Here is a 20,311-nt window from a genome sequence, read left to right on the forward strand (position 1 = left end):
CTCAAGATGGCCTTGAACTCACAATTCCTTGCTTTAGCCTACCAAATGCTGGTGCTACAGGCTTGCACCTTGTCTAATTTGCCCCTAGTTGAGTCTTGTTTATCTGCACTATCTCCAGTGCCTACAACACAGTAGGTATTTCGATAAGTTATCTGAAGAATGAATGGATGGAATGCCACCTCGCCACTCTGGACTGCTTTGACTACCCTATGTTAAACAGCCATCTGTTATTTCCCTTTCCTGGGCTTTGTGACTCTTATCACCACTTGACACATTGCTTACTGCCTCTATTCCATATAGAGTGCAAGTACTTTAACAGTAGAGATCTTGATATTTTATATCTAGTTCTAGATATTTTGATCTTAAGACTTGGGAGTGAGGAGACATGTAAATCAATATTTACAGGGGCTAGTGAGATGGCTCAGCAGTTAAAGGCACTTGCTTGCCAAGCCTGGAGGCCCAGGTTCAATTCCCCAGCTGCCCCATACAGCGTTTGCAGTGGTGAGAGAGACCCTGGCGGGTACACACACACACACACACACACACACACACACGTAAATAAGTAATTAAATAAAATTTTAAAAAATACAGAATGAATGAATGCATGCCACCGAGAGGTGTCACAAGGGTCAGTGACAGCCCCTTTAGGCCAAGCCTAGCCACAGCCTCTTGGGCTGCTGGAGGCTTGCTGCCCCACCTGGCGACGCCAGCTTAAACCAAGTCTCCCAGCAGGCTGATCCAGTAGGCTGATTTCCGGGGCGGTGTCGTTGCCCATTTAAGAGCGGAGCGCCCCGCCCACAGTGGGCGTGTCTTGAAGTGGGGTTTTAAGGGGCGGGCCTGCGAGCGGCCGGGGTCGTCGGGGGATTAGCTCGGGGTGGGCGCGCTCCACGGGCCGCCATTGCTCGGCGTCTTTGAGCCGCCGCGTCCCCCTCTGGCCTTCTCAGCCCGGGTCTCTACTCAGTTCTCCAGTCCAGGTAAAAGCGTGACCGACGGGGCGGGCGGGTGGTCGGCCGCGGGTGCCTAGCCCACTTCCCTCCACGGCCGGCCGGCCGCGTCCCGGGGAGAAGCCGCGGACCCCGTGGAGCCCGCCGGGCCCGAGGGGAGGGGCGGGGCGGGGCGGCGGCGGCCAATGGGGCCCGGCGGCAGAGTTTCGGGCGATACCGCGCGGCCGCCGCCAAGGGAGGCCCGGGGCGCCGCGGGGTTAATGTTTGCCGATCCCGGCCGTCGGCGAGCGCTCCCCCGGCGGTCGTGGGCTGCGCCGGGCACCGGGGCGCCGGGGACGGTGGCGACGAGCGTCTGGCGTGCCCGGCTCGGCCCGAGGACTCCCTCCCGCCTGGGCGGACTCGGAGGCAGGTACGTTCCGGGGTGGCCGCGCGCTCTCCCCGCCCCCACCCGACCCCACCCGCGGCGCGGGTCCCCGCACGCTGGCTTTCGTGGGCGGGGGCGGGGAGCGTTCCGGGCGTCTGTCTGTGTGTCTGTCACTACCTTGAGGGTTAGCCTCGACGCCCGCATTCCTGCTGGAAGAGCGAGAAGGCCCAGCTCTCCGAATTGAAAACAGTATCAGGTGTTCAAAGAATTGGGAGAGATGACCCCACAAATCAGTTCGTTTAATTTTGTACGTATTTCCCATGTATACATTTGTAACATAATTTACAATCCACTGACTGTAGCACAGCCAACCTGTTGCTGAGCTCTGCTTATCATAGCGGGTTATTGGTATCGATAATATAGTTTCGGGATTGTGGCTTATCTATATGATTTTTTTTTGGTAAGATGACTTTATTAGGAAATGTGAACAATAGTGTCCCTTCTTTTGAGCTACTCGGTTACATTTTCTTTTTTGTTCTAAAGTGGCAGATTTTATTATGATTTGCAGACTGGCAGCTCCGATTTTTTTTTTTTTTTTGCGTGCGTGCGTGCGTGTGTGTGTGTTATGTGTATAATATTTGCACGTACTGATGCACATGCCCTCTGTTCACACCTGGAAGGCTAGAGCAGAGCCTTGCATGCTCTCGCTTTTCTGACAGCTTGATTTCCTTCAGATGGAGTCCCTCACTAAACCTGGTTCTGCTGCTTTTCTGGATGACCACAAGTCCCCACAAAGGCTCTGGGCTCCAGGCTCCCATCGCCTCCTTTGAACTGAAGTTATAGGGTGGTTGTGGCCAAGCTCAACTTTTTTCTTTCTTTTTAGATTTTTTTTTGTTTTGTTTTGTTTTGTTTTGTTTTGTTTTTCGAGGTAGGGTTTCACTCTAGCTCAGGCTAACCTGGAATTCAGTATGTAGTCTCAGGGTAGCCTCGAACTCATGGGGATCCTCCTATCTCTACCTCCCCAGTGCTGGGATCAAGCTAAGCTTTTTACATGGGTGCTGAGGATGGAACTCAGGCCCTCATGTTTGCAAGGCAAAGGCTCTTACCCACTTGGCCATCTCCTCATTCCCTTGGCTGCATTTTCTTTGTGATTAACTGTAACAAAAAAATTCTGATAACTTTATAGCATGTTCTACCTATTGACAATATTGCTTTACTTAAAAAAATAATAAATCAAGCCTGGCATGGTGGCGAACGCCTTTAATCTCAGCATTTGGGAGGCACAGATAGGAGGATTGCTGTGAGTTCAAGGCCACCCAAGACTACAGAGAGAATTCCAGGTCAGCCTGGGCCAGAGAAAGACCCCACCTCGAAAAAACAAAACAAAAAAAAAACAAAAAAAGACCAACAGAAGTATAGCTGAGCAGTAGAGCGCTTGTCTAGCATGCTGGACTGCAAAGGAGGGGAAAAAACACCAGGAGGGGGTGATTGGCCTCCAGTCATGTGTGAAATTATGCATATTTCATGACAAACTTTGAGGTTTGGGATTTTTTTTTCCCCAGCAGCTACTGTTTAACTAGGAAATATTACTTCAGTTTGAATTTCTGTGATTCAAAAGGAAACCCTTGTTCTTAGTTCACTGTTGAAAAGTAGATTATGCTGTGTGTGTGTAACCACATAACTACCATCCTCAGATTCTACTGTATCATTTTAGCATGTCACAGGAGTTCTTTACTGATTAATATGCAGGCTGTCATGATACCTGTTGGGGCATATGTTCTAGTGAACAAATCAGATTATGTCCTTGTCACTTGTCAGTGGGAGAAGTTGGTAGCAAAAAAAGTTTTTTTTTAAGTAAAATATTAGATATTTAATTACAGTTTCTTTCTCTGTTCTAAAGAAAAGCCTGAGTTCTAACAGAGATACCTGATTAAGACTTAGTCTGGAAGTACTTTTCTGAGGAAAACCTTTCAAGTATTTCTAAAGTTAACCATACAAAGGGGAAGAAGATGTGGGGAAGAGGTGTAGTAGACAGATTGTTCAGAAAGAGCCAACCTTCAATGAAGAAAGGTGAAAATTAGGAAGATTCTTGGGTTGAGCAGACAGTAGGCAGCTGGAGTGGGCAGCCTAAACTGTCAGGAAGGAGACAGGGCTGTTAAACTGGGTGTGGTGACACATGCCTTTAATCCCAGCATTCAGAAGGCAGAGGTAGAGGCTAGCTGTGAGTTCAAGGCCACCCTGAGAGTACCTAGTGAATCCCAGGTCAGCCTAGGCTGGAGTGAGACCCAACTTGAAGAAGAAGAAAAAAAAAGAGAAAGAAAAAAAAAGATTTTAAAACTGGAATCAGATTTGTGGGGCTAGTGATCTACTGACTTCAGCACGAAGAATAGAGTTGAGGAGTAAGCTGGGAGAGAAATAGGCAATGTAGGGGGATCATTTGCCTCATCTTCCAAAAGTTTTAGAAATAATCTTTACAAAAACCCAGCAACATAAATTCTTTTTATTTTTAATTTATTTATTTCTGGTTTTTCAAGGCAGGGTCTCTAGCTCAGGCTGACCTGGAATTCACTCTGTAGTCTCAGGGTGGCCTTGAACTCATGACAATCCTCCTACCTCCCGAGTACTGGGATAAAGGTGTGTGCCACCACATCTGGCTCATAAATTCTTATGACTTAGATTATCCCTCTCCAGAGAACTTGTCTTAATAGTTTGTATTTTCCTGTCTGTGTATGTGTGTTTGCATGCATGTGTGCATTCCAATTCAAGGTGGGGTGATTCTGCTTTCATTTTCTGTGACTTTTTTTACATAAAATTTTTGTCTAAACCAGTTATTTGTTGGTGTGCATGTATATGTATGTATAATATGTATGTGGGCATGTGTGAGTGTGGGTGGGTATGTGCCACAGTGTGAAAGGACACAGGTCTTGTTGATTGGTCTTGGGTATCCACCTACCTCATTAGAGGTGTGGTCGATCTTTCTCTGGTTCCCTGTTTGTTAGACAGACTAGCTAGCCTGAGAGTTTCTAGGAAATTCTAGGCCAGAATTATAGATACCCACCACAGCTCTGGCCTTCACCTGAGGTCTGGGAAACTACTGTATGTTATGACGTTGTATGCACTGTAGCTTGCTTACTCTATGTGGTGATGAACATCTTTAAAATTTTCTTACAGAGAAATACTGTACCTACAATTTAGAGTGCATGTGTGAATTGTTGAGTGAAAGGCTATGTGATTTCAATAGCTTGTTCAAAGAGGACAGTATATGAATTCCCTCTGCTCCCCACCCCCCAACCACAATGGAAATCCAACCAACAGCATCACCCATGGTAGGCCCTCATAGCCTTTTCAACATTTTCTGTCTTGAGTGGGTATGTGTAACAGGGTCCTCCTGTGTAGTCTCCAAGTCCTAAGTTCAAGCCATTTTCCTGCCTAAGCATCTCCACTTGTTGGGAATATACTCACATAAAGTTTTCTGGGCTTTATGTTTTGGCAGTGCTAGGGTTCTGAGCTAGGGCCTTAGACATGTTAGGCAGGCATTCTACTACTGAGCTACATCCCCAGTCTAACTTTTGTTTATATTTTTGCATTTTTGAGACAGGCTCTTATTTAGACCAGGTTGGCTTAGTACTTGATATGTAAATATTAAAGGTGATCTTGAATTCCTGATCCTCCTGCTTCTACTCCCCATATGCTGGGATTTCAGGATATTCCTGGCTTACATTTTTAATATATTTTATTTATTTATTTATATATAATTGAATTTTCTTTGTTGCTGTTGCTAGCTGCAATGAGACTGAATAGCACAGTGCTAGGGAAACCTGGAATGGGCTGTTCCCATACTCTGTATATAAAAAGTCTTCAGATTCAGGCGTGGTGGTTCATGCCTTTAATCCCAGCACTCGGGAGGCAGAGGTAGGAGGATCGCTGTGAGTTCAAGGCCACCCTGAAACTCCATAGTGAGTTCCAGGTCAGCCTGGGCTAGAGTGAGACCCTACCTCAAAAAAAAAAGTCTTCAAAAATTTTACATTAAATAGCCAGTTTTTAAAATTACTCTAGGGGCACACGCCTTTAATCCTAGTGCTGGGAAGGCAGAGGTAGGGTTCAAGGCTACCCTGAGACTACATGGTGACTTCCAGGTCAGCCTAGGCTATAGCGAGTCCATATCTTGAAAAACAAAACAAAAATATTATATATATAATATATAGTTGAAAAATGAAAATTGTATGTTGTATACAATGTATTTTGAAATAGGTATAAAAAGTAACCAGCTTGAAAAATCTATGGGACTTTACTGAGTAATAATTTCATCTATTTGCCTGCAAGTTGTAAGCGTTTTCTCTGATGTCATTTCTCCTTCCTGGTTTTATAGTGGCAAAAATGCTGAGCTTTCTCCGTAGAACTCTGGGTCGCCGGTCAATGCGTAAACATGCTGAGAAGGAGAGACTCCGAGAGGCACAGCGAGCCGCCACACACATTCCTGCTGCTGGAGATTCTAAGTCCATTATCACATGCCGGGTATCCCTTCTGGATGGGACTGATGTTAGTGTGGACTTGCCGGTATGTAGGTCTTGTTTTGCTGAAAATTCTTTGTGAGATTACTGTCTTTGAGCTTTCTACTGATGGTGAATCCTCCAGGAGACTAGTTAATGTAAGGCCTCATATGCATCAAGTACTGTAGCATCAAGTACGTGGATCAGGTAACCTTATACCAAAAGGACCTGGGATGATTGTATTTCTCCCTGGAATTAGTGGCAGTTACCCAAAACATGTAAATGATAGAGCAGTTACTGCCATGAATTAACTGTGTGTGTAATTACTTATACACAGGGTCTTGATATGTAGCCCAAGCTGTCCTCATGCTCGTGACTCTACCCTCTTAGCCTCTCCAAGGGCTGGGATTGCAGGTGTGTGCCACTGTGCCAGGTTTGAGTTTCTCTGCTATCTGCTAATACCAAGACTCATAATTGTATTGTGCTTTCAGAGGCGTATTAAAAATGGTATGATTTGACACAAGCTTGGATGTTTGTTGATGTCTTTCCTTCCAGTAAACTTTTTTGGAACCTATTCATTTACTTCAATTTGAAGTCTTTGGGAAGCTGATAGCCTAGATGTTGCTACAAGACATATTTAAATAAACTGTAGAAGGCTTTAAACAAGAGTTTAAGGACTTGAATCATTGGCTTAGATTCAGGATTTCTTTCTTTCTTTCTTTCTTTCTTTCTTTTTTTTTGGTTTTTCGAGGTAGAGTCTCACTCTAGCTCAGGCTGACCTGGAATTCATTATGTAGTCTCAGGGTGCCCTCGAACTCATGGTGATCCTCCGACCTCTGCCTCCTGAGTACTGAGATTAAAGTGTGCCACCAGTCCGGCTTAAGATTCAGGATTTCTTTCTTTTTTAAAAAATTAATTGATTGATTGATTTGCAAGCAGAGAGAGATAGAGGAAGAGAGGGAGTGGGAGAAAGTGAATCAGCCACTGCATCTGGCTAACATGGGTCCTGGGGGATTGAACTTGGGTCCTTTGGCTTCACAGGCAAATGCCTTAACCGCTAAGCCATCCCTCCAGCCCAGATTCAGGATTTCTTGATGTGTATGGGTTTGTTGTTGTTGAAGACAGATCTCACTATGTATCACACTGGCCAGGAACTCACTGTATAGTCTAGGCTGCCTGAAACTCCTGATCCTCCTGTCCCAGACGCCTGGATGTGGTGATTACAAGCATGTGCCACCACACCCAGCTCTCTTGGTGTATTTTAAAGTCATCATTATATATGTGTGTTTCCTTGGTGCATTAGACTGTACATTTTTCAGGGATTTTGATTCTGTAAAAGTGTATGGCATCTGAATTTTCTTCCTGAATGGGCTTTTGAGGGTTTGTAGGACATTCCAGCATGAGATATTTTGGAAGTTTTCATATTTATCCCTCATTTGATAAGAATCTTAAGAGCTTTGTGTACTAGCCCATTAAAATGTCATTAGATACGTAGTAAAAATCTTGAGATTGCTGTGTGAGAGGCTGGAAAAAAAGTTTCTTATAGCCTAATGTTTGAAGTATGAACTCTTTGGGTTGTTGATGGATAGACTGACCTATACTAAGAGAATGGGTGAAGAAGCTTTATGAAAAGTACTGTGGTGTGGAAGAGTAAGAGTGTTAAGCAAAACTAATGTTTAGTAGCTGCTCTAGAATGTTTTTCTTAGTAGGAAACTCTATGATGCCTTAATTGGATCTAGAAATGCTAACTGGCCTGTCATGGAGACAACTGTAATGATGTAGCCAGAGTTGTAGAGTATAAAAAAAAATTTTTTAATGTCTTATTTATCAGAGAGAGAGAGAAAGGGAAGCAGGATTGGGGGTGGGGAGGGAAAAAATGGGTACTCCAGGGCCTCTAGCTACTGCACATGAACTCCAGACTCAAATGCCACCTTGTGCATCTGTTTTGGCTTGTGTGGGTACTAGGGAATCGAATCTGGGTCCTCAGGAAAGGCAAGTGCTTTAACTGCTAAGCCATCTCTATACCCCACAGCCAGAATTTCAGTTTGACTTGTGAGGGAACATTTGCCCTTTTAGCCCTGCTGGTAAAATCTTGGAGTTAATAACCTATTCCAGATACTTGCTATATAAATTAATACATACCAACAGTAACGATAACTTTCTTACTCCTGTTCTCCTTTCCTCTCAAACAAAATAAAGTGAGAATGCCTTTCAGTGAATGACAAACATAAAATTTTTTACCTATGACTCCTCAATTTTCACTCTAAGAAATGCCGTCATAAACTCTTTGGATGGATTTGAGAATTTGGTTTTACTTAGTAAATAGCTTAGCATCTAAAACAAGGCATCTTCTGTGTTTCAATTTAATAGGAAATATTTGACCAATGGGTAGGCTTTTAAAAAATATTTTATTTATTCATTTATTTATTTGAGAAAGAGATAAAGAGAATGGGCATGCCAGAGCCTGTAGGCAGTACACATGAATTCTGGACACATGCCACCTTGTACACCTGGCTTACATGGGTACTGGGGAATTGAACCTAGGTTCTTGGGCTTCATAGGTAAGCAGTGCTTAACCACTAAGGCATCTCTCCAGACCGGGGTAGGTTTTCTTTTAGATTTTTTTTTTTTTTTTTTTTTGTGAAGCAAGCCCAACAAACTGGCTTTAAAAAAAATATTTTATTTTTGTAGGAGACAGAAAATGAATGAATGGATATGGGTGTGCACAGCTTCTAGCCACTGTTAATGCAGTTGCATGTGCCTCCTGGTGCATCTAGCTTTATGTGGGTCCTGGAGAATTGAACCTGGGTCCTTTGTGTTTGCAGGTAAACACCTTAACTACTTAAACCATCTCTCCAGCCCTTTTTTTAAAAAAATATATTTTTATGTATTTGAGAGCAACAGAGAGAGAGAGAGAAAGAGACAGAGAGAATGGGCACTTCATAGTCTCCAGCCACTGCAAACGAACTCCAGATGGATGCGCCACCTTGTGCATCTGGCTTACATGGGTCCTGGGGAATCGAGCCTCCAGTTGGGGTCCTTAGGCTTCACAGGCAAGCGCTTAACTGCTAAGCCATCTCTCCAGCCCCCCATTTTTTTAATGTGAGAGAAAGAGAATTGGCATGCTAGGGCCTGCAGCCACTGTAGTTGAACTCCAGACACATGCTATGTTGCATGTATGTGCTACCTTGCATGCTTGTATCACTTTGTAGATAAGTTTTTTCATTTTAGTTAATTTTTATTACACACTTTTTTGATGGTCATCACAGTCCAAAAATATTAAATGGAAATTTCAAAAAATAAATTACAACCCTTATTAGAGTATATTGTTATAATTGTTCTATTTTTAATTAAATTTTTATTTTTTAAAAGGTTATACTCTAAGCAGGGCGTGGTGGTGCATGTCTTTAATCCTAGCACTTGGGAGGCAAAGGTAGGAGGATCCCTGAGTTTGAGGTCACCCTGAGACAAGAGTGAATTGCAGGTCATCTTGGGCTAGAGTGAGACCCAACCTTGAAATACCAAAAAAAAAAAAAAGGTTATACTCTTTTTTTTCAAGGTAGGGTCTCACTGTAGGTGAGGACAACCTGGAATTCACTGTGTAGTCTCAGGGTGTCCTCAGACTCAGTGATCCTCCTACCTCTGCCTCCCAAGTGCTAGGATTAAAGATGTGCACCACTATATGTGGTTTCAAGAGGTTATACTTGTATCTCCTATTCTCTGCCCCTATTCTACTGAGGACCCTCCTCAGTGGGGTTGTGGCCTCAGTCAGTCTCAGTGGTGGGAGGAGGGGTGGTGCAGGGAATGACCATGCCTTGGGATATTTCTGTCCACCCTGTGGCTCTTACAGTCTTTTGCTTCTTCTTCCATAATATTCCCAGAGCCTTGCTGGGCATGCTAGATATCTGATTTAGTGTTGAGTTCTGTGTACCTTCTGGATTTCTGCTTTGATGAGTTTTGAATGACCACGGTGTCTGCTATCATCTCCCTGGACCTGGTTGTCCCTCTAGCTGTGAGAACAATAATATGACCGCCGCTTCCTTTACAATGACTGCTGAGCCCCATGGTAGATAGAAGCGACACATCTCATGGTAGGCATTTGACTATCTTTTCTTTCCTATTGATGGATCCTGGTTTTCCCCAGTATTCTCTGCCATCTGAAAAAAAAAAAACAAAAAAAAATAGGTTGATTGGTCTCTTTTTATTATGAGTTACTGTTTTATTCTCTTACTCGCCTTAAGCTTAGAATTTTTTGTTTGTGTTTTGGTTTTTTCGAGGTAGGGTCTCACTCTATCTAGCCTAGGCTGACCTGGAATTCACTATGGAGTCTCAGGGTGGCCTTGAACTCACGGTAATCTTCCAAACTCACGGTAATCTTCCTACCTCTGCCTCCCGAGTGCTGGGATTAAAGGTATGTGCCACCATGCCCAGCTAGCTTAGAATTTTTATCATAGGTTTGTATGTGTAAGAAAAAACTTAGTAATTTAGGATTTGTTTTGTACTATCACTGATTATAGGCATCTTCTAGGGTCTTATGCCTTGAGAATACGCAGGAACTACTGTGAATGAAAACCATCTTTTGTTCGTGAGTTTTATTATTTTTTTGTTGTCTATTTTGTTTTTGAGACAGGGTCTCATGTAAAACAGGCTGGCCTCAAACTCACTTTGTAGCCAAGGATGACCTTGAACTCGTTCCTGTCTCCACTTCAGTGCAAGGATTACTGATATATTCTACTATGCCTGCTTTTATGCAGTTCTGGGTATCAAACCCTGGGCTTCATGCTTTCTAGGCGGAGCACTCTACCAACTGTGCTACATCCCAAGCCCATGACTTCATACTTGTATTTATTTTACTTAGGTTTCAGAGTTCTTTTTACCCTTGTAGGCCCAGTTTAAAATGTAAAATCCTCTGAAACCATCAGTACTTTTAGGCAGAAATAACAACTCATTATCATTTCTTTATGTTACAGATGTTACACTTAAAGAGGTTGAAGATACAACTCAGAAACAGAAAGAAGGCTTGCCTACCATGCACAAGGTGTCCTGGGTTCCATCCTCAGAGGATGGATGGATGGATTAGATAGATAGACAGACAGCACTTGTAGCACATCTGTGGTTAAAAAAAAAAAGTCATAGAGAGCTGAGCGTGGTGGTGCAGGCCTTTAATCCCAGCACTTGGGAGGCAGAGGTAGGATCGCCATGAGTTTGAGGCTACCCTGAGACCCCATAGTGAATTACTGGTCAGCCTGAGCTAGAGTGAGATCCTACCTCGGGGGGGGGGGGGGATAATCATAGAGGCTAAACATGTTGCTACATGTCTGTAATTCAAGAATTTGAGAGGTGGGGGCAGGAGGATCAGAACTTTAGAAGTATATCTGTATTGTGTTTAAAACTTTTAGTATTTTATATGGTACTTAGGGTGATGACCATTAACACATTTCAGTCTAATTGCTACTTTTTATTTCAGTGTGTTAGAATTGCTCCTTGAGTATGGTCTAAAACCAACAGTTTTTGTCATTCCTTGTTTCATTCCTTACTGCCTACTTTTTTTTTCTTTTTTTTGGAGTAGGGTGTCGCTCTAGTCCAGGCTGACCTGAAATTCACTATGTATTCTCAGGGTGGCCTTGAACTCGTGGTGATCCTCCTCTCTCTGCCTCCTGAGTGCTAGGATTAAAGATGTGCATCACCATGCCCAGTGTTACTATCTACTTTTGTTGATAGAACACATTCAGGCATTCAGTTAGTTTTATTACTTACCTGTGTAGATTTAAGTTTTCATGATGTTTTACAAATTCCTGTCACATGATTGATCATTCTTCCTGTGTTTATTTTGCTTTAGTTATACTTGATTTATTCCTGATATATGCAAGCCCCTCTCTACTCCTTGGAGATAGTTTATATTGACTGTTCACTGGATAGGACCTGGAATCACCTGTAAGGGATTATCTAGATTAGGTTAGCCTCTGCATGTCTGTAAGGGATGATCTTAACTAAGTTAATTAAGATAGGAATACCCATTTAACTATGGGCAGCCCTATTCCCTGGGCTGGGATTCTGAATGACATACTAATAATGAGAGCTGGCTGGGCATCAGCATCCATCACTTGGTTCTGCTTGTTTCCTCTCTGGGACCAAAGGTGAAAAGTTCCTTCAAGCTCTTACTGCCATGCCTTCACACCATGATAGACTGTAACCTGGAATGGTGAGCAGAAAGAAACCCTTTGGCTGGTTTTTGTCAAGTATTTTGTCCTAGCAATGAGAAGTTGACATACAGAAAAGTGGGGTTGTTGCTGATAAGCCTGACTACATAGCTTTTAGTCTTCTGGAATTGGTTGCAGGAGGAATGTGGAAGGATTTGGAACTTTGGACTAGAGAAGTCTTACAGTGCTGTAAGCAGAGCTTAATGGACCATTCTGGTGGGAGTTTGAAAGACCAGTGGATGAGAGAAATGGGGACTGTGGAGGCCAGCCTCATAATGAGATTCAGAGGAAATAAGGACTGTGGGAGAACTGCTAGAGGCAAAGGAATTAGCTACATTTTTCTTGTGTCCTGAGAACTTGAGCAGAGTTGAATTTAAAAGTTATAGACTAATGTGTTTGGCAGTGGAAAGTTCAAGCCAGAAAAACATTGAGTGTATGGTGTGAATTCTGTTAGGTGCTGTAATTCAGATCTACAGTGAAAGAGTGCAAAATACAGAGCCGAAGGATATAAAATATATAAAGTGTGACACAGAAAGAAAAGTGGGCAAATTTAAAATTCTAGGCCCAGAGACTGTAGCTGCTTCTGGATGTAATTTTTTTCAAGAGATTCTGACTGTTAAAGAAAAATCTACTTCTTTGCACTAGGGCAGTAGAAAAAATGCTCTGAATATGAGGCTCAACCCATTGAATTGTTAAGAGAAAAAGAATGCAACTTCTTTTGAAAGGGAAAGGCCTGAAGAAGAATGCTGAAGGAGGTCTCTGCTCCTCAAGGTCAGTATAGAGAGACCCTACCATAACTGTTCCTTGGATGCCAACTTTCATCCTGACCTGACAGCAGAACTTGGCAGCACCACCCAAGTGGTGGTATTTTTGAAAGAATGAAAGATAAAAGATTGAGGTGGTCATGGAATATTGTACTACAGTTCCAGAGAGCTAAACAGTGTGAAATAGGGTTAAACTCCCTACAAGGAGACCCTGTGAGGCCATTTTATAAGCTGTGAAGGTGGTCTCTAAAGTTACAGTAGCAACAAAGATGTTAGAATTGCCAGGATCATGGGATATCTGCCAGGAAAAGCTGCAGGCTTGGTTTGGACGCAGGCTACAGCCAACACAGCTGAGGGGCAGAGCTACCCAAGCCTTTAGTAGTCCAGATGGTTTCATCATGAGTACCAGATACTGGACATGGAACTGCAGGATTTGGTGTTTGCTTGGCAGCGTTTCAAGGGTTTTTTTTTTTTTCTTTTTAAATATGTTTGTTTATTTGCAAGCACAGTGAGAGAGAGAATGGGAGTGCCAGGACTTTAGCCATTGCAAACGAACTCCAGATGCATGTGCCACTTTGTGTACCTGGTTTTACATGGGTACTGGGGAATCAAACCTGGGTTGTTAGACTTTCTGGACAAAAACCTTAACCACTGAGCCATCCCTCCAGCCCCAAGTTTCATTTTTATTTTGGTCCAGTCTTTCCTTGTTTTTCTCCCATTTTTTCCTTTTGGAATAGGAATATTTATTCTGTGCCATTATATGTTGGTTGTATGTAACCTGTAGGGCTTACAGTTAAGCCACTGCCTTGAGTCTCAGATGAGACCTTAGACTTTTTATATAAAAATATTTATTTATTAATTTATTATTTTGTTTTTGTTTTTCAAGGTAGGGTTTCACTCTAGTCCAGGCTGACCTGGAATTCACTATGTAGTCTCAGGGTGGCCTTACTCACAGTGATCCTCCTACCTCTGCTTCCTGAGTGCTGGGATTAAAGGTGTGTGCCACCATGCCTGGCACTATTTATTTATTTTCAAGGAGAGAAAGAAAGAAAGAAGGGGTGGACCAGGACCTCTAGCTGTGGCAAAGTTAACTCCAGATGCATGCACTACTTTGTACATCTTGCTTTACATAGATATTGGGAATTGAACCCATGTTGTTAGGCTTTGTAGGCAATGCTTTAACTGCTGAACCAATTCTCTAGCCCAAGAACTGTAGACTTTTAAAGTTCGACTGAATACATTTTGCATGATGAGATGGTCATAGAATTTATGGGGATCAGGGATGGAATGTGGTGATTTGAATATATAATGACCCCTGTAGCCTTGTGTGAACGGTTCTGTTTGGAAAGGTTGTGGCACCTGTAGGAGTTGGAGCTTTGCTGGGGAAGTGTGTCGCGGGGGTTAGGTCTTGCGATTTTATAATGCAGGCCCATCTGCTGTCTGCACTTCTTTCTTGCTGATGTGACACCTGGCTTCCTGCTCTTGCCATGCTTTCCCTTTCATGATGGATTCTACCCACTGTTACTGTAACCCAGAATACGCCCTTTTCTGTCCCCAAGCTCCTCTGGTCATGTATTTCGTGTATGTAGTGGGAAAGGAACTGATAAGAGACTTTTCATTTCTTTCTTTTTCTTTGTTTAATTTTTTTTTTTTACAAGATAGGGTTTCACTCTAGCTCATGCTGACCTGGAATTCACTGTGTAGTCTCAGGGTGGACTTCAACTCATGGCGATCTTCCTACCTCTGCCTTCCAAGTGGTGGGATTATGGTGTGCCACCATGCCCAGTAAGACTTTTCACTTCTGCAGATTATTGCATAGTTGACTCTTTATTTCATTCAGTTTTCCTTCCTTAAGATGGATTTCCTATTTAAATATTATTTTCTTTTAAAAAAATATTTTTATTTATTTGTTTGAGAGAGATACAGAGAGTGAGTATGGGTGTGCCAGGGATTTCTGCCACTGCAAACCCCAGATGCATGTACCACTTGTGCATCTGACTTTACATTAGTACTGGGGAAATCCAACTAGTGCCCTCAGTCTTTGCAAGCCAGTGTTTTTTCACTGCTGACCCATCTCTCTTCCCCTATTTTCTATCCTTTTATTTCCTATCTTTTATCCCTTTATCTTGTTCTTTATAAGTATCATTATTTTCTTCCTTTGCTAGAAAGGAAGCCTCCAGAAGACAGGAGCTCTTACATGTTTTGTTTTCTAGTATGGCTAGTTAGAACAGTACCTGGCACATTGTAAGTGGTCTGCTGATAACTTATTAAATAAATCAAAGAATTTAGGAATAGTATTTGAAATAGATCTTTAATTTAGAATAAATTCATCCTCCAAGGAAGTTAAAATTCATTCTGCAGTCCAAATTCCTTAATGAGTCTGTGACCCCTTTGGGACAAGATAATAAATAAGGTCTTCTGGCTTCCTCCTAAAGATTTACTCCTGAGAAAACATCCATAAAACTTAAGAAATAGACAAATTAGAAGGTCCAGTGGAAGAAGTGCCATTACTTGTGTGTGGGATGTGAGGGTGGCAATTTGAATACAGGTTTGTCCTCACCCTTCTACTCCGCATTTTTGTTTGATAATTAGGATATCCCTCTCACAGGTGTGAGAGCAATGGCTTAGGCATTGGGTGAAAGTGTCTTTGAGAATAATGACTCAGCAGTAAATGAGACATCTCTATGAAACTCAAGGAACATTGTGGAAGAGGGAACAGAAAGAATGTAAGAGAGATAGGGTTGAGGTCAAGAGTGCGGTTGAATGCTACCTTCCAAGCATGACATGACCATTTCATTCCTGATCCCACAGTAACGGTTGTTACTTGCACAGTATTCTATTATGATTAATGGAGGGGAGGGCATGAGACCCCTGATTCCTCTCTGAGGAATTATTATTAGTAGTTGATGGTTGCTTGCAGGTGGGGGGTTGGAATTTCTGCAGTATTGTAGTCACTGGGTAAATTGCACATGTTCTGGTAAATAATCCCCCACCCATGCTCATATAAGCAACTCTAATTAAACTCAGTGGGTCACAAAGTGCACAAAACATTAAAGTAAAAGAGGAACTGATTGGAAGGAAGGGGTTCAATGGAAGAGGTATGAGGGGATTATGATCAAAATACATTTATACATGTATAAAAATTATCAATTAAAAAGTTTTTTATAGTTAAATACATACATATATTTAAACATAAAATATTTAAAGCTGTTAGATTTTAGAGTCTTTTTTTCAGGCTTTCTTTTATCTGTAATCCAGAGAAACTGGTTTATATCCCAAAATATGAAGGTGAATGAACAAATCTCACTAGTCAAGGAAGATAATAAACTGCATTATAGTTGACAATACTAAAGCAAAGACGGGTGAAACAAAAAGAAAATCCCACTTAACAAGTTTTCTAAAGCTATAGAAAGATCAGCAATATGAAAAAAGTTCAAAAGTTTACATTAAAGGACCCAGTGGAAGTATTAGGTATGAAAAATATTATAAATTAAAAACAGTTGATGGGAAGAAATTAGGATAAATTAACTTGAAGGAAAAATTAGTGAACTGGTAGGCCATATTTAGGAATCTTCCCATTGGAAATGAAACAATAGGAAGCATAAAAGAAAAATGAAGAAGTAACTAGAAAATCAAAACAAGTGCTTTTTACTAATAGTAACAGAGTAAGAAATCCTGTTTTTGTAACTTTCTTTTTTTTTAAATATTTTTTTTGTTCATTTTTTATTTATTTATTTGAGAGGAACAGACACAGAGAGAAAGACAGATGGAGGGAGAGAGAGAGAATGAGCGCGCCAGGGCCTCCAGCCTCTGCAAACGAACTCCAGACGCGTGCGCCCCCTTGTGCATCTGGCTAACGTGGGACCTGGGGAACCGAGCCTCGAACCGGGGTCCATAGGCTTCACAGGCGAGCGCTTAACCGCTAAGCCATCTCTCCAGCCCACTGTTTTTGTAACTTTCATTCAGCACTGTATTAAAAGTTTTGGCCAGAACTTTTAGACACAAAAATAAATGGAGAAAGGTAAAATTACTTTTTTGTTTTGTTTTGTTTTGTTTTTGGAGGTAGGGTCTCACTGGTCCAGGCTGACCTGGAATTCACTAGGGTCTCAGGGTGGCCTCGAACTCAATGGCGATCCTCCTACCTCTGCCTCCCGAGTGCTGGGATTAAAGGTGTGTGCCACCATGCCCGGCTTAAAATTACTTCTTTTTAAGGTAATATCTTCATCTATGTAGAAAGCCATGGTGATTTTACAAAACAAGAAAATTTTTAGAAAAAAGAAAAATTTTAGAGCTAATAAATTCAGCAGCATTGTAAGATAAACAAAAATCAATTGTCTTGCCTATACACAGGAAACCCAGTAGTAAGGTGAAAACAAGGAAGCAATTCAGTTTTGTAGATTATTTATTTGAGAAAGAGTGAGGATAGGCTTGCCAAGGTCTTCTGCTACTGCATACAAACTCCAGACACATGTGCTACTTTGAGTGCCTGGCTTTATGTGGGTATTGGGGAATTCAACCCTGGGCCATCAGGCATTATAAGCAAGCACCTTTAACCACTGAGCCATCCCTCTAGCCCTGTTTTGGTTTTCTTAAGGCAGGGTACCACTCTAGCCCAAGCTGGCCTCAGAACTCACAGCAGTTCTTCTTATTGAGCCTCTAAAGTGCTGCTGATGTGCCACCATGTCCAGCAGCAATTCAATATTTGTTTATTTATTTGAGAGAGAGAAAGAGGCAGATAGAATGGGTACACCCACCAGGGCCACTGCAAACAAACTACAGACACATGCGTCACCTTGTGCATCTGGCTTTATGTGGGTATTGGGGAATCAAACCTGGGTCCTTAGGCTTCCAAGGCAAGTGTCTTAACCACTAAGCCATCTCTCCAGCCCACAATTTTTTTTTTTTTAACTTTTAGAGAGAACCAGAGAGAGAGAGAGAGAGAGAGAGAGAGAGAGAGAATTGGCACACCAGGCCTCAGACCCTGCAGTGGAACTCCAGATGCTTGTGCCTCCTAGTGGAAAAATGTGACCTTGCACTTAACCTCACCTTTGTGCATCTGGTTTATGTGGGATCTGGAGAGTTGAACATGGGTCCTTAGGCCTTGCAGACAAGCACCTTAACCACTAAGCAATCTCTCCAGCCCCACATTCAAATTTACTAGCATCAGCAAAACAGAAGTAAATTTAGCCAAGATGCACACAGAACACTGAAAAACATTGGTGAACTGGAACCATGCCTAAGTAAAGAAGGTGCTCCATGTTAAAGGACTGCAAAGCATATAGAAAACAGCACTGTTCAGTGTGATTCACTGATTGAAACTATTTCTACTAAAGTCCTAGGAAATTTTTTTCAGGAATAGAAATTTTGAAATTCATATAGCATCTGTAGAGACTCCTAGTAGCACAAACAATCTTGAAAAAGAAGGCGGTCAGAAAATTTAATTGAAAATTTTTGTTAAACAAGATTAATGTAGAACTAGACTAAAAATAGAAGTAGGCCAGTGGAATAGAATAGGGAGCCTATACTAAACCTTTGCACATCTACTTGGATTTTCCACAAGGTACAGAGAGAACGTTCAGTGGGAACTCAAAAGTGGGCTAGGACTAGAGAGATGGCTTAGCAGTTAAAGTGCTTGCCTGTGAAGCCTAAGGACTCAGATTCAGTTCCCCAGGACCCACGTAAGCCCCATGCACATGGTGGCACGTGCATCTAGAGTTCATTTGCAGAGCTTGGAGGCCCTGACACACCCATTCTTTCTATCTGCCTCTTCTCTCTCTCTCTCTCTCTCAAATAAATAAAATAAGATATTTTAAAAATGGGCCAGACACCTATGTTTGCAAGCTAAAACTATAAAATTGGAGAAAATTTTTATGCTATTAGATTTTACATGATTCTTGGGGGATGGGGATATGACACTGAAAGTACAGGCAACACAGTAAGTTGGGCTTTATCAAAATTAAAAACCTTTATGCATTAAAAGACATTGACAAAAAGACAACCCATAGCTGAGAGGGCATGTTTATAAATCAGATATGATATGGGGTTAACATATGTATTCATGTGTATATGTAACTATCACTCACTACCAAAATAACCAAGCAAGTTGAAAATTGATGAATATTTAAATAGACACATCTCTAAAGATATACAAATAGTCAATAAGCACATGAAAGGATTTTCAACATCACTCATTACTGTGAAAATACAAGTCAGAGGCTCAACATTGGAGTGGCTATTTTAAAAAGTGTTGAAGGAGCCAGGTGTGGTGGCATACGCCTTTAATCCCAGGCAGAGGTCGGAGGATCGCCATGAGTTTGAGGCAACCCTGAGAGTACATAGTGAATTCCAGGTGAGCCTGAGCTAAAGTGAGATGTTACCTCAAAAAAGCAAAAAAGAAAAGGAAGGGAAAAAAAGAAAAAGTTGATGTACGAGGTGTGGTGGTGCATTCAGTCAGGAGTCAGAGCTAGGAGGATTGCTGTGAGTTCGAGGCTAGCCTGGTATTTCAGAGTAAGGTCCAGGTCAGCCTGGGCCAGGTTAAGACCCTACCTGTAATCAAAACAAAAACGTTGATGAGTATAAGAAGAAATTGAAACTTGGAATGTAAAGAGTTGGTTATAGCTTAGTGGCAGAGCTCATGTTTTACATTTGCAAAGTCCTGGGTTCAGTCTCAGGCACACCCACACCAAACTTCATGTAGAAAACAGCTTAGCAGTTTCTGAGAAAGTAAAACACCGACTTTTATGACTGAGCCATTTCACTCTTTGTTATAGACCCAGATCAGATGGTTTTAAACCAAAAGGTAGGGAGCTTGGGAGATGGCTCAATCAGTAAAATGATTGCTGTGCATGCATGAAGGCTGGAGATACTCATACCCAAGTAAAAGCTGGGTATGGTGGCTCCTGTAATCTCAGCACTGATGGCACAGAGATAGGATCCCTGAGATTCTTTGACCAACTAGTCTAGCCTAATTGGCTACTTCCAGGTTCAGTGAGGGTCCCTGTCTCAAAACAATACAGTGGAAAGTGGTTGGAGAAGACACCTGATGATGACCTCCACCATTCACACCAAGCAATTATGAAGTTAAAAGGATTTCTTGGGCCAGAGAAATGGCTCAGCAGTTAAAGCACTAGCTTGCAAAGTCTTAACAACCTGGGTTCAATTCCCCAGTACCCACACAAAGCCAGATGCACAAAGTGGCACATTCATCTGGAGGTTGTTTTCAGTGGCTGGAGACCCTGGTGTGCCCATTCTGTGCCTGTCTGCTCTCCCTTTCTCTCTCTCTCTCCCTGCTTGCAACTAAATAAGTAAAATATTTTTTTGAAAAAATATTTTATTTATTAGTGAGAGACAGACAGACAGAGAAGCAGGTAGAATGGGCATGCCGTGGTCTCCAGCCACTGCCAGTGAACTCCAGACACATGAGCTACCTTGTGCATCTAGCTTACATGGGTCCTGGGGAATCAAACCTAGGTCCTTAGGGTTCATAGGCAAGTGCCTTAACCACTAAGCCATCTCTGCAGCTCCTAAATAAATAAAATATTTTTAAAAA

General features: G+C 42.2%; 1 protein-coding gene across 6 annotated transcripts in view; it reads left to right on the top strand.

The window, feature by feature from the left end:
* Positions 1-856: 856 nt before the first annotated feature.
* The window catches only part of Epb41l5 (erythrocyte membrane protein band 4.1 like 5), a 115,076-nt gene continuing 95,621 nt past the window's right edge, over positions 857-20,311 (top strand). For 5 of the 6 annotated variants that reach the window (XM_004659738.2, XM_045149035.1, XM_045149036.1 and 2 more), the window contains exons 1-2: positions 857-974; positions 5,678-5,865. In XM_004659738.2, coding sequence (XP_004659795.2) covers positions 5,686-5,865 — 180 coding nt within the window. In that variant the 5' untranslated portion in view covers positions 857-974; positions 5,678-5,685. Of the gene's footprint in view, positions 975-1,301; positions 1,354-5,677; positions 5,866-20,311 lie in introns of those variants that run through there. The other variant, XM_045149034.1, reaches the window with a different exon arrangement.

The sequence above is a fragment of the Jaculus jaculus genome, chromosome 5, assembly GCF_020740685.1.
Source record: "Jaculus jaculus isolate mJacJac1 chromosome 5, mJacJac1.mat.Y.cur, whole genome shotgun sequence".
Taxonomy (NCBI): Eukaryota; Metazoa; Chordata; class Mammalia; order Rodentia; family Dipodidae; genus Jaculus; species Jaculus jaculus.